The 14,142-nt window shown below is 33.2% G+C and overlaps 1 protein-coding gene across 1 annotated transcript in view; it reads right to left on the bottom strand.

Moving 5' to 3' along the window:
• GRIP1 (glutamate receptor interacting protein 1) overlaps positions 1-14,142 on the bottom strand; it is a 2,220,015-nt gene that overhangs the window by 1,137,838 nt on the left and 1,068,035 nt on the right. The window contains exon 9 of the mRNA XM_044088060.1: positions 13,507-13,694. Within this exon, the coding sequence (XP_043943995.1) occupies positions 13,507-13,694 (188 nt within the window). The remainder of the gene's footprint in view (positions 1-13,506; positions 13,695-14,142) is intronic.

Genomic DNA, 14,142 nt, shown 5'->3' with positions numbered 1-14,142 from the left:
ACACATCAGCAAGTCAAATGACATCAAAAATGCTTGGTTTAAGGATCTAAATGTCTTCTATAATGTCAACAAAATTGGTTGGAGGGATATGAATATCACTCAGATGATACCAATGCTTGGTAACAGACTACCCATTCACATAAAACAAAGTTCATCCCTATTCATAGTCAAGTGCAATTTGGATCTATGGATGAGTAATAGAAAATTTACCCCAGGACTGTCCTCTGTACTACTAATGAACAGATACTGCCCCTAAAAGTTTTATCCCATGCATGGGTCCCCTCAAATTATCTATGGTATCATCTTCTCACTAGGGGTAATCTATACTTATCAACCATGGGATGGGTAAGACCAATTTGACAACAATGGACAGGTTAATTCAAGCACCAAAAGGGAAATCAACTGAGGGCAGGAGCCAAGCTGGCCAAGTGAAGACAGCAAAATTTTAGAGTTCTGCAGAGCCACATATAAATACAGGAAAATAAATTTGTTTTAGAATTTTTTTTCATAACCTATTAATAATAGTATATACTTCATTATTTTAACTTTGGTGGAAATAATCAAAATGTTCCTGTCATTATTATCTGGAGACTATCTCATCAAATGAAGATGAACAGCTCTAAATATTCTCACACTGACACATCTTTGAGGGAAGACTTACAACTAGTGACATCTACTCTGCAGAAATTACCCTTGTAAATGGACTGTTTCCAAGAGAATTTATAAAATCTTAGCGAGAGCTGCCTTAAACAAACAGATGTATTCAAAAACAACACATTAAAATCCCTGACATGGAAACTGCCTTGAATGATATAGATGGAAATCTAAAAGAAGAAGAATCCCAAACTGACTTTCTTCTTAAACAGAATACATATCATGTTAATAAAATTGATCTGGAAAACAGAGAAAGAAGATGTAGCATCATAATTTTTGGTCTTTCAGAAAAAAAACTGAAGGTGAGCATATAATTTCTTTCCTGAACACTTGGATTCCTGAGATTTTAAATCTACAAGAGGCGTTTCTTATGATATAGAAAGAGTCCACAGAGCTACGGGCAAACCTGCATCATCATCATCTTCTTCTCCACCAATATCTATTATAATTAAATTCTTATCTTATACTGACAAAGAATTAGTATTTAAACTGTGTGGAGAAAAGCCCATTTGAAATATAAACAGAACTTAATTAGATTTGACAATGATTACTCAACCAAAGTAATGGACATGAGAAAAAGAAGATGGTCTCTTGTTAAATCTCTCAAGCAAAATAATATTAAAGCTCAAATAATTTATCCAGCTAAAATTAAAATCCATTAATCAAATAAAATAAGAATATTCAATAACCTAGAGGAAGCCTCTTCATTCATTATCTCTATTCCAGAAGACATAGGTTGGTCATCTTCTTCCTTGAAAAGAGCTTTGGAAAAAAAAAACTCCTGGACTGATTTAAAAAAAAAAAAGAAAGTGTCTACTTCCATGAATACTAGTAAAGCTGTTAAATCAACCTTTAAATTACTTTTACATAAGCAACATTCTTTATTGTGTTAATTCTCTTATCTGAGATTACAATACCAACCACTAAAAAACAAATCTGGTAAGAACCAAAACAAAATACAAATATCTTTCTAGACTTTATTGGCTTCAAGAAATGATTCACTAGTTTACTTCATTTTTACAAGCAATAAATATATCTCTGCCTTAGCCACATACTCAATTTTGCACAAGTAATTTATTCTCTTAATTTATAGTTTAAATAATTGTTTATAGTCCATGCTTTTAAAGGGTTGTTAAATAATTATTTCATTAAGCAGGTACTGGGGCTCATTACGTTATACTGATATATTTCATTTTGTTAAGGTTTCGGCTTTATTTCATAAACAGAAAGTCTGTTTGGAGTTGCTTGTCTTGTGTGTCTATGTGGTGACTTGATCTGCTTAGTAGTGCTGGGAGAGCTGTATAAATTATAATAATAGAGTGGAAGGAATTTTTTGGAATCCCGGCTTTGTGGTTACTTATTTTTCATATTACTAGTTGTTTTGTAATAAATATTCATACCTTTTCATAACAGAGTGGGAGGAATTTCTGGAATCCCGGCTTTGTGGTTACTTATTTTTCTTATTAAGAGCTGTATAAATGATGAGTGCATTTGTATTATTATTTTCTTTTCTTTCTCTCTCTCATAAGATTACCGCCTTTAACCTAAATAATACTTATTTTGTCTCAACCATTACATTTTAAATAGACTTTACTTAGAAGTCTCTACACTTACCTTGAGGCATTACAGAAGCTAGTCCTGCAATTTTAACACTTGTTTTGCAGTTAATGATTGTACAAGGCTTCCTTACCTATCATGCCCTCAACGAGAAGCTATTACAGCTTCCGTTATAACACTCTTCCTGTGTCAAAGCTGCAGGACTATTTTCTTTCCCCTTTAAACAAGCGCTTATATATTTAGTTACATTAACTTTCTGACTTATTTTTTTAGGAGAGATGAGTAAAGAAATGGTTAGCATATTTATAATTAAAAGTTGTCATTTACAGAAGTCACATTCTTGCACACTAACCACTCCAATATATATATATGGAATATGACTTGCTGATAACAGTTTCTTTTTTTTTTTCCTTTTTTTAGGTGAACACCACTTGCATTGTTTTTTATGAGGCTTGCTAGGGTTTCACTTGATTCCTGTATCACTTTAAACTCCTCTATAACAATTTTTGGTTTAGTAATCATCTTGTTGCAGCATGTACAGCCCAAATCAGCATTTCTTTGTGCCGCTGCCACTACTTTATATTACTGCAGTATACACTGTTTCAAGACACAAGCTGTTTGCAACTAGGACTTTGTCGCCACAGTTTACTATCTCACATGAACCATTTCTTTATTTTACATCATTATTTTGCACTCATATGAAGACTGATTTGCTTCAGTTTTGCATCTCTTTGCCTGTACCCATGCATGCTCTGCTATGCATAGCTATTACAAACATTGCAGACAATATATTTTAAGCAGTAAATGTTATGTATTTTTTTACTGTAAAGTTCAATAAGTTCAATTAAGCATGAATCAACTTACAGTATATTTGTTTGAATATACTCATATGTATTTATGGAAACGCTTCTTTGATTTATGAAATAAGACATCTAATAACCCAAAATATAAAGTAGGAACATTACTGATTAATGTTTATAGGTTCATAGGTAGGTACTAGGCTATCGGCCCAAGGGCCTACGTAAGCCTAGCCAACAAGGTTCCCTGGCTTAATCCACCCAAGAAAGTTATTTTCCTGTGCCACTGTCGAGCAGACACACAGAAGTGATCCCCGGGGTGTATTTCCTATTTCCCATCCACTCATCAAGATTTTTCTTGAAGAGTGCTAATGAAGAACTTTGCTTGACATAGATGGGTAGCCTGTTCCAGAGTATGGGAAGTCTCTGGGATAGGAATCTATCCCTCCAGCATGTCCTGTTTATTGTGGTGACAAGGTTTAGGTCCCTAGAGCATGTAGCTTGGAGGGATTGGGATTTCTTTAGGTGCAGCATGTCCAATAGCTCTGGGTTTGACCCAGCTTTATATGTTAGGCAGAGATCACCTCGGAGTAGGCGATATGCTATGGAGTAAAGCTGGAGTTTTTTGAGAAGGTCAGTGTAGGGCATTTGTTTGAGTCCAGTAATCCTCTTTGTGAGGTACTTCTGTGGCCTTTCCAGCTGCTCCAGATGTCTTGTGAGGTGCATTCCAAAAGGGGCGTTGTACTCTATAATGGGTCTAATAAGTGTCGAGTAGAGGGGAATGATGACCTCTTTTTTCCTGGATGAGAACCCTTTTATGATGAGGTGTGCCACGTAGAAGGACTTCCTGACTACTGTGGCGATGTGATTATCAAAGGAGAGACTACTGTCCACCTGGGTCCTAAGGTCTCTTATCATGCATTCGGTGTTAAGTAGATTGCTGCCTATGTGGTAGTTCATGGGTACAGAGTTTTTACCAAAGGGGATGACACTGCACTTTTTGGCATTGAGCTTGAGGCCATGGCTCTGACACCAGGTATCTGTCTCAGACAGGCCCTTCTGTAGGATGTTAACATCATTTGGGGACTTGACTATGGCTCCTAGTTTGCAGTCATCTGCGAACTTCGTGAGCCAGAGGCCTTCTGTGTTAGCCTGTACTTCAGAAAAGTAGATACCAAACAGGAGCGGTCCCAGGACGGAACCCTGTGGTACTCCACTTGTCACTGGTTTGAGTTCAGATTTGGAGTCTGCAACTTTTACAGTGTGGGTTCTGTCAGTGAGCCAGTTGGCAACCCATCTTGTGACATAGGGATTTATGCCTAGTTTATTGAGTTTAGCTATAATTCCAGAATGGGGTTTACAAATATATAACCATATTTACATTCACAGAAACACAAAGCCAGAATGACTGACATATTGAATAATGTGAAACAATGCTATAGTATAGCAGAATTAACAAAATGCATTAAGCAGTACTCCAAATCAAAAAACAGATATATAATAATTGTAAACACGTGACAATGTTCATTATTGCTGATAATGTATAGATGAACACTATTAAGGAAACCAAATGTAGAAATGACCAAAATAGATGCATCATTATATATACATATATTGCCAATATCACAGTTAAAAAGCTTACATCAAATGATTCAGTTTTCCAAGTCTTGGCTAATATAAAACTGGTTCTATGATTCTCAGTCTATTTAGATCATAGGAAATCTAAAGCCTTTTGTTTATTCCAGTTCCTAAAATATAATATTATATATTTTAATATATAATGATTACAGGTAGTAGGGAAGGAGTGAGTGATGGAGGTTATGCCTCTTTACTGTACAGATTTTTGCAGAATGTCTGAGGTTTTGCCTTATGTTTTGATCTGTTTCCCTTCAGATTTGTGATTTTCTAGTAAATGATGAAGATGATCTAGGGATTGGGATCACTGGGTAATGGCATGCATTTCATTTATGGACTTCATATCCTTTGAAATAACGCATGCTTAGACAAGTTATATTATTCTGGAAGACTTCTAGCTATATGAGGGTAGTGTTCGAAGTCTGTGTCATTCTTTGAGATTTTGTTTTCCCATTCTGTGGGGCTTTGTCCAGAATTTTGTGCAGAGAGAGTAAGAGGTATAACAGGGTTCAATATATACAAGTTGATTCTCAAATTGTTCTTTTAATTATATATTGACTGCCTGTTTAATATTGAATAGAAGCTTTCAGCAAGTATTCTTTTATAATATGTGCTATACATGTAGAACACTATTGAAAATTTTCATCATTTAGATTATATAGCATTTTCACAGCTAACATATTTTCCATTAACAAAATAAAAACAGAAGGAATGAAGAAAGGAAAGAGAAATAATATAAGATGAAGAAGATGAAATATATAAGTTTCACTTTAACATGTTACATTTTAATAGTAATGCAATTTTTTCTAATGTGTGAACTGTTAATTATAAGTAGTACCACGATCTATTTAAGTAACACTGTCTGATAACTGCTCATGAAATATGTCTTGAAGTGGCTTCTCTTAAGAATACAGTATTTATTTGTCTCAGTGGTATTAGTTTCTCATATTAATAATATATTTATACATTATTGACAATTTCTCTTCTGTTTCATTAAGTAGCATCATCTTATAATTATCTCAATCACTTAATATTGTCTCCATTATTTATTTCTTAATCTGTATAGCTCAAAATAGGTTCACAGATTAGTACAAGGCTAACTAGCTTTGTGGGATATTTTACCAATTTTTTTAACAATCTGACATAGTTTGTTAGTTATGTTGCCTCACCTGAAAGATCTTTTCTTTATCTACTGGACTAGGAATTCTGATAATGCCATGCTTGATGTTAAAGTTTTATATTTATACTGTTATAATGTTACATTTTTTATTTCTATTATTCTTTTTCTTATTGGGTCTGAATCATTTTTTTTAGATTTCTAGTTATTAATAGTTTTATTTTATGTATAATAACTTATTATTTATGCTTTACCATCATATTTTATGGTGGGGAGAGTTTTGGAGAATTAGTAATAATTATTGATACTGTTAAATATTACTTATGTGTAAATGGACTTAACATTATTATCCTTAAATGTTAACAAATTAAATATTTATTTATTTATTTATTTATTTAAATTTGTTGACCGGGAGTGTCCGACTGGACGTGGGTCCATTTTCAGCGGAGGCCCGGGGAGAAAAGCTCCACAGTAAAATAAACAGACAGTAGTTACATTGGATTACATAGTGATTAACAATTTAACACAGAAATTACTTACAACATATTTACAGATGAAGAACATAGTACATCAGTAGACAACTAGAATCTTTATCTGTGAAGTACATAACAGGCATTAACAAATGTAACAATGAGAAGTTCCTGCTGTATAATAAGTACTAGGCTTATGAGCATCTGAGCTTGCTATCACCTTGCTAAATAATCCAAGGAAAAGATCAATCTTGTTAAGATATCTAAATAATAACAAAGCACAAGTGGTCTTCCTTCAAGAAAATCAATTTAAATCAACTGAAAAGGATATATGGAATCCTGTTAATGTTAGAAATCTTGCTCACTCTACTTATAAAACTAAGAGAAGAGGAATTATGATACTTTGGACAAAAATACTGTTAATCCCCAAATAAAGAATACAGTATTTATTTGTCTCAGTGGTATTAGTTTCTCATATTAAAATATTAATACATTAAATATGAAGATCAGAATGGTCTCTTCACCCCAGTTATTTTAAAGTTTAATAAGAGGATATGGACTTTGGTCAATGTCCATTGGCTTTCTGGTATCGGGAAATACTGCTAAAACATCCAGACCTCATAATTAACACTTATAAAAATAATTTAAGGTAATTTAATACTAGGGAGAGATTTCAACTGTATTCTGGGACAGTCTGACACTACTAATGAAAGAATATTAAGACTTACTCCCTCAGCAAAAATCCTTAAAAATAGATTGATTCTCTTAACTTACTTGATACAATTAATATGAAGGATACCAAATTGTTGCTCTTTTTTCATCAGGATCATAAATATGGCACTCAAACAAGAATAGATAGGGTTTTAGTTTCCCATGATTTGAGTTCTAGAATTTCAGATTTTATTATAACTCCATATCCTATATCTGATCATGATGCCCTTATCTTTACGCTTCAAACTGATTTTAAAAGATTATCCCTTTCAACTAAAATTCCATCGTACATAACTAAAAGCAAAGATTTCAAACCAGGGTTAATTTCAGAATTAAACTTTTTTCTTGAAACAAATACAATGTCAGATGTTAATGTAGTTATGATTTTTGGACTCCTTAAAAGCTTGCATTTATGATAGAATTCTTACTTGGTATACGAATACAATTAAATAATGTGACTCCGAACTACAAAATATCCAATCTCAACGTCTAACAGCCAAATCCAAAATTTCCAAAAATAATAATAATTCTAATATAAAAACAGAAAAACTGAACAAGCAATATCTTGACATTTTATCTCATAAATCAAACTTTGCAATGGAGAAATTGAAAATGAATTCCTACTCTTTATCACCTAAACATATGCATAATTCATCAATGAGAGTTAAAATGCATTCAAAAGCTAGCAACCTAGTAAAAATTAAGACATGAAGGTACTAAAAAGTCTATCAGACATTGGAGACTTTATTCATGCCTTTAAATATCATCATACTTCTCATAATCAAGTTGTCAATCCAGATGTTAGTTCTTCAAAATTAAATCTAGAATATCTTAATATTAAGAAAGTTCCAGCAAATTAAAAACTAATCTTCAAACACAAATCTCTGATAAAGAATTACAGATAAAATAAAAAAAAATAAAAACCAAGAAAGATCCAGGAATGGAAGATTTGATAATAGAAATGTATAAACTTTTTCCTCCTTCTATCACATCACTCTTTCATAAATGTTTGAATAAAATTCAGTCACAAGGAAAGATTCCTCCTTCTTGGAGATATTCATTAATCATCCCTATTCTAAAAGAGAATAAAGACCCATCTCTCTTCTAAATAGCGATTATAAGATTTTCATGTCTATTATATCTGATAGAATAAAAGAACCTTTAACTTGATAATCAATCATGATCAAACAGGTTTTATATATAATAGACATAGTCATGTAATATGATTTCTTAAATAAGGAAAATGAATAAGCCCTGATAATTGGTTTAGATATTGAACATTTTTTTTATTTTTATTTTTTTTTTTATTTTACATTTGTTGACCGGGATAGTCCGACTGGATGCATGTCCATTTTCAGTGGAGGCCCGGGGAGAAAAGCTCCAAGGGTAAGCAGATACAGCATTACATAATACCAGCATTACATATTACAAACAGACTATTTACAGAGATTACATAAGTAAGCAAGTTAAACAAGTTCCACAGGTTAAAGTTAGTCCTGAGCACAAGTCAGGATTAAATTAAATTACACAGTAAACTGGTTAACAGATTTTTACACATTCGAGTTAGCCAGGCTTGATACATTGACATAGCCAGTTAAATGACAAATGTTGTTTGAGTCTAGTTTTAAATTGACCTAAGGTGGAAAGTAATGTAATATCAGCTGGAAGAGAGTTCCAGGATCTACTTACAGAGTTTGCAAAGAGAGAATCACCGGCTGTGTTATTAATTTTGCTAGTCTGAATTAGTAGTTTATTAGAGGATCGAAGCGGTCTAGGATTGTTATAGGGGATGATAATATTTTTAAGTGCAGGAGTATTGTCCGGATTATAGAGGATTTTATAGGCCATGATCAGTTGGTTATACTGGATTAGGCTAGGTAGTTCAAGCCAACCAAGCTGATTTAGATTGATGCAATGATGTGTCCTAAAAGGCAGCCCAGTGGCAAACCTGGCAATGTGGTTGTAGAAAATTGAGAGTTTGTTAAGGACAGTCTTGTTCAAATTTGAGAGTAGAGGGGATGCATACAGAAGGGTTGAAAGAAGGTGAGAGCGAGCTATGGCAACTTTAGCTGGAGGGGTTAGGAAGGCTTTTATTCTGTAAAGTGACCCTAGTTTTTTATTGATGGTTTTGATAGTTTGGTTAACATGTAGGTCAAATTTGGGATTATTGTCTATGATGACACCTAATAGTTTTGTAGATGGGTCAGGGGAGATTATTGTGCCATCATTTGATTTTATGGTAAAGGTAAAAGCGGTAGACCTACGTGTTGGTGAAAATAACAGCATTTTAGTTTTTTTGGGATTTAGGATCAGACGATGTTCAGAAAGCCAGTTTTCTATTGTATTAAAGATGGTCTGGGTAGCTGACCATAACTCTACTGGAGATGTGGCTGAGCAAATCAGAGTAGAGTCATCAGCATATTGGATACAGCTGACTTTTGGGATGACAGTATAAAGGTCGTTAATGAAGATGGAGAACAGCAAGGGCCCTAGTATAGAGCCTTGTGGTACTCCGAGGGTGTTAGGTAGAAGGTTAGAGAGTTTGTTCTGCCAGAGGACAGCCTGCTGTCGATCATTCAGGTAGGATTGAAACCATTGGAGGGCTCCAGTATCTAGACAGAATGTTTGCAGGGTGTGGATTAAAAGTTGGTGATCAACCATATCGAATGCCTTGGAAAGAGTATAGCTATTGGCCTATAATTGGAGAATTCAGTAGAGCTGCCTCCTTTGTGAAGTGGGATTACATAGGATATTTTCCAGATGGTGGGAATTTTAGCTTCTACTACGGTTCGATTGATTAGTATTGAGACAGGGTAAGCAATAGCATCAGCTGATTTTTGTAGGTACTCGGCAGGGAGTTGATCAGCAGAAAGTTTAGTGGGTTTTAATTTTTTAATCAAGGTACGGATAAGTGAAGTGGGGACTGGTTGGAAGCTGAACGCAAGTAGGTTTCTAGGGATGCTACTTTCAGGACCAGGGAGCTAGGAGGTAGTTGGCTAGCTAGGGCTTGAATTGTCTCGGTAAAGAATTGGTTAAAACTATCAGAAACATCTTCAGGGGTTTTATCAATAGTAGCAGCAGGGATTGGGGTTGAAGTTTGTCCAGGATGTAATAGATTATTTAAACCTGCCCAAAACTTCTGAGGTTTATTTTGATTTACTGTCTGTAAATTACAGTAGTATTGTTTTTTGTCTTGTAAAATTGATTTTTTGGTTTCGTTCCTGGATTGCCTGTATTTAATGTGATCTTGAGGGTCTTTAGAAGAACGCCATAAAGCCCATGCTTTGTTTCTAAGGGTAATTTTGAGTTTAGACTCTATAGAAAGCCATGGTGCAGTTTTTGCCTTGGTTCTCTTTGAACGAACAGGTGCATGCAAATCAAGGATCTCAAGGAATTTGTTGTTAAAGTATGTCACTGCTTCCTCTAAAAGGAGGTGTTTTAGAATAGACCAATTACATGAGTTTAGTTCTTGTTGGAATTTGGCAGGGTCAAAGTTTTTATTGTTTCTAACCTTTCTGAGTAAGGGTTGTTTAATGGTTTTGTGCTTAATTACATATGTTTGAAGGTGATCGCTTAGGCCATTAAGGAGGGTACCAGAGGTGTACAGTTGGGGGTGACTGTTTATGAGTACCCAGTCAAGTATACTTTCTTTTTGGTTGGGTTTACCTATCCTGGTAGGGGTAGATATGATTTGTGTAAATGCATGCAGGTTAATATGGGTGGTTGGGGATTCTAAGGAACAGGTGCCCCAGTCTATGTTAAAGTCTCCAAGTAGTAGGGTTTCTTGGGGGTAGTGACATGATAACCAGTGCAGGATATCTTCAAATGTAGATATATTGTTACCTGGGGGAATGTACATACAGATGATATTAATGCATTTATTTTTATTAAGTTGCAATTTGGTGGCAAGAATCTCAGAGTTATTAATCTGAGGAGGTTGTATTACATCTATGGTGACATTCAACTCAGATTTATAGAGTACAGCTACCCCACCCCCCTTCCTCGAAGCACGATCCAGCCTGTGTATGTTGTACCCAGGTGGTAACACTTCATTGTCTTTAGTGTTAGGTTAGGAAAAACATCTGACTCCTTAAATTGGGATTATTTACTTAAAGTTCTAAATTTATTTGACTTTCCACCTTCATTTATTTCTCTTTTTAAAAAAATATCTATAACAAGAACTTAGTTGCTTATGTTAAACTAGGTTTTTTTTCTTTGGAATCCATTCCTCTAACCAAAGGTACTAAACAAGATATCCCTTTATCTCCAATCCTATTTGCTCTAGCTATTGAAATGTTTGCTATTCTAATCAAAAATATCTAATCTGAAATAATCCAAAGATTAAAGTCCTTGATTTTTATAATCAATACTCTTCCAAAATTATGTTATTTGGAGATTATGTTTTGCTAATATTACCTAATTCAAGAGTAACTCTCTCAGAATTGGAATCTTCAAAAATTTGTTTCAATCCCTCTCTGGTCTTCAGTTTAAGCAATCAAAGTCTAAATACATGATATAAAAAAAGAAAAGAAAAAAGTACAAATTTGTAAAAATCACATTATTGGAAAACAAACAAATTCCCTTGATTATCTGGGTATGGTCCTACTTAGATCTGTAAAAGAGACAATAACAGCTAATTATAATAATATAAAAACAATAAAAATATCACTGATAAATGGAATAAACGTTTCATCTCCTTTGAAGATAGATTTCAATTAATAAAAATGATTCTTCGACACAAAATACTATATATAGCTCAAACCCTTTTTTCCAGAAAAAAACACCCTTATTAATGATATATACATACATATACATATATATATATATATATATATATATATATATATATATATATATATATAAGCTCTTATTAAACTTCCTATTGTTCCCTAATAGAAATAGAATAGCTTTACTTCACCACATTAGACCATGGGATCAGGGAGGGATATTTTTATCAGATACTGAAACCTATATCAAAGCTTTAAAACTTAAAATCATCTTAATTTAGGTAGATCCAAATTATATTTCTAATTGGAAATCTTTACATTTAACAATTTCAAAAAATTACAATCTTTCAGCTAACTTCTTAAAATATCAGACTAATACATTCTGGCACTTTCTTTGTTAGTTTCCACAATATAATATTTCTATACCTACAAAATGTAATTTTTAAACTCTATGCTTAATTAAAAAAATAAAAGAAAAAAGAAAAAAAATATTCTTGCCAATGTTGACACTAAAATCTGGTTTGAAGCCTTAATTCCCTTTAGTATCAGTTTTTGGATAAAGTTGATAAGAACATATTTATTTCTTGGGAAGAAAAAAATTCATTTGTTGACAACACTGTATTAAAGAACTCAAAGCTAAAGAAATTCATCAACTTAGATTTTGATTTGAATTCTCATGATTAGTTACTGCTACAAAGTGTGATAGCTCAGTCTTATGATCTTTATAAAATCCTTAGTAACTAATTTTTTAAAGAAACTCCTAAATTAATGCATTATTTATATGAAACCATCTACAATAAATCTAAAATTGGAAACCTAACTTCAAATTATATAAAATCTTAAACTGTAAGACAAAAGCACACAATAAATATTGGAATCATATTACTATGGGTCATATGTCTTCTTTGCCACATGAGTACAAATCTCAAATTTTATCATCAGTCAAACTTACATCTTAGGCACAATATTGGAGTATACTTAGCTGGAAATATTTGTACAGAGCATTTCTAAATCCAAATAAACTAGCTAAATTTGGTAAAACCAAGAACATCTCTTGTTGGAGATGCATGTAAGAGTATAAAGCTGATTGTTTCACATTTTTTATAACTGTTCTCTGTTAAAACAGTTTTGGTGTGACATACATGACTTTTTAAAGCTTTGTTTTCTGAATCATTTTCATTATCAAAATCTTTAATTTTATTTAATGTTAATGATGGCCCTGCTTTGAATAAGGATAACCTTTATCTACTTTGGACTATACTTGCGGTCACAAGGAAAAGTATATCTAGAAAATGGAAATCCACTGCTGCACCACTTTTTTAAGACTTTTTATCCTTTCTAAAGGAAACAGCACATGAGGAAAGCAAAGTCAAAGAACACAGGATCCATCCTAAACCTTTTATCAACAGTCCTTGGAAGAAAGTGATAACTCTCAATGACATTCTTCAGCTAGATCCTGACTCTTTTTAATAAAAAATGGAAGTTGTATATGTATTTTCTTTATTTATCTATCTGCGAATGTAATACTTAAGTCTATTTCAGGCCTTTGTACATATTGCATATAGCTTATTGTGATTATTTCTACTAGTTATTGTGTTATTATAATGTATTAATTCATTACCTTGTTAACAGAAAAAACAGGATTTTGATTAAAAAAGGGATATCATCTAAGCTTAAGAAGGCCCACCAAGGGCAGCTACACAAGTACTTACCTTTGAACCTATATAACAATAATAAAGATAACTCAGCATTCTAATTGTAAGCCACATTAGTAATAGTAGTATCAGAATTTTTTTTTACATTGAACTTGCACATTTAAAAACTACGATATTACTTACAGTTTTCACATCTTTTATTTTGGTCTGGTCCTTTGATAGCCAGACAAGTCTGATGGTGTGGCAGGATCTCCATTTTGACTAGATGACAAATACTAGCGAGTAGCTGAGTTGCTTCTGCCAAAGTGCAATACTCCAAAGTAGTGCCACCAATAGAAATAATCTGGTCTCCAACATGTAATGCACCACATCTGCAAGAAAAACAGACCCCAGATCAAACCGGCTATTGCATGTTTAAAGGAATTTTGCTTTCTTATAAATACAGAAAAGCACCAATATATATAGTACTGTCTATTACTAACAGCAATCCTCAAATAAGCTAGTTATAAAACAGACTGTGACTAATCATGTTCTGAAACAGAAAACATGATGTGCATAAAGCTGAACTTGAAATCCATATACAGAAAAGAAGCATACTGTTGGGTGGAGCTTTGTCCCTGCTCCCCTATGTAGCTATATGAATTCAAAGTTCACCCTATACTAAGTTTGAAATTCAAAAATGGAAAAGAAAAACTGCTCCCTGCTACACCTAACTAAATACTAAGTCAAATTTTACCATTCTTTAAAACAATGCCATAGCATTCACTTACAAATTTCAAATCTGGGATCATAACTATGGTGTAGCTGTTTTAAAAGTAG

Source organism: Protopterus annectens, chromosome 11.part0, assembly GCF_019279795.1.
Source record: "Protopterus annectens isolate FY-2018-M chromosome 11.part0, PAN1.0, whole genome shotgun sequence".
NCBI lineage: Eukaryota > Metazoa > Chordata > Ceratodontiformes > Protopteridae > Protopterus > Protopterus annectens.
The sequence above is the reverse complement of the archived record's forward strand: the minus strand, read 5'-3'. Positions and strand labels throughout refer to the sequence as shown.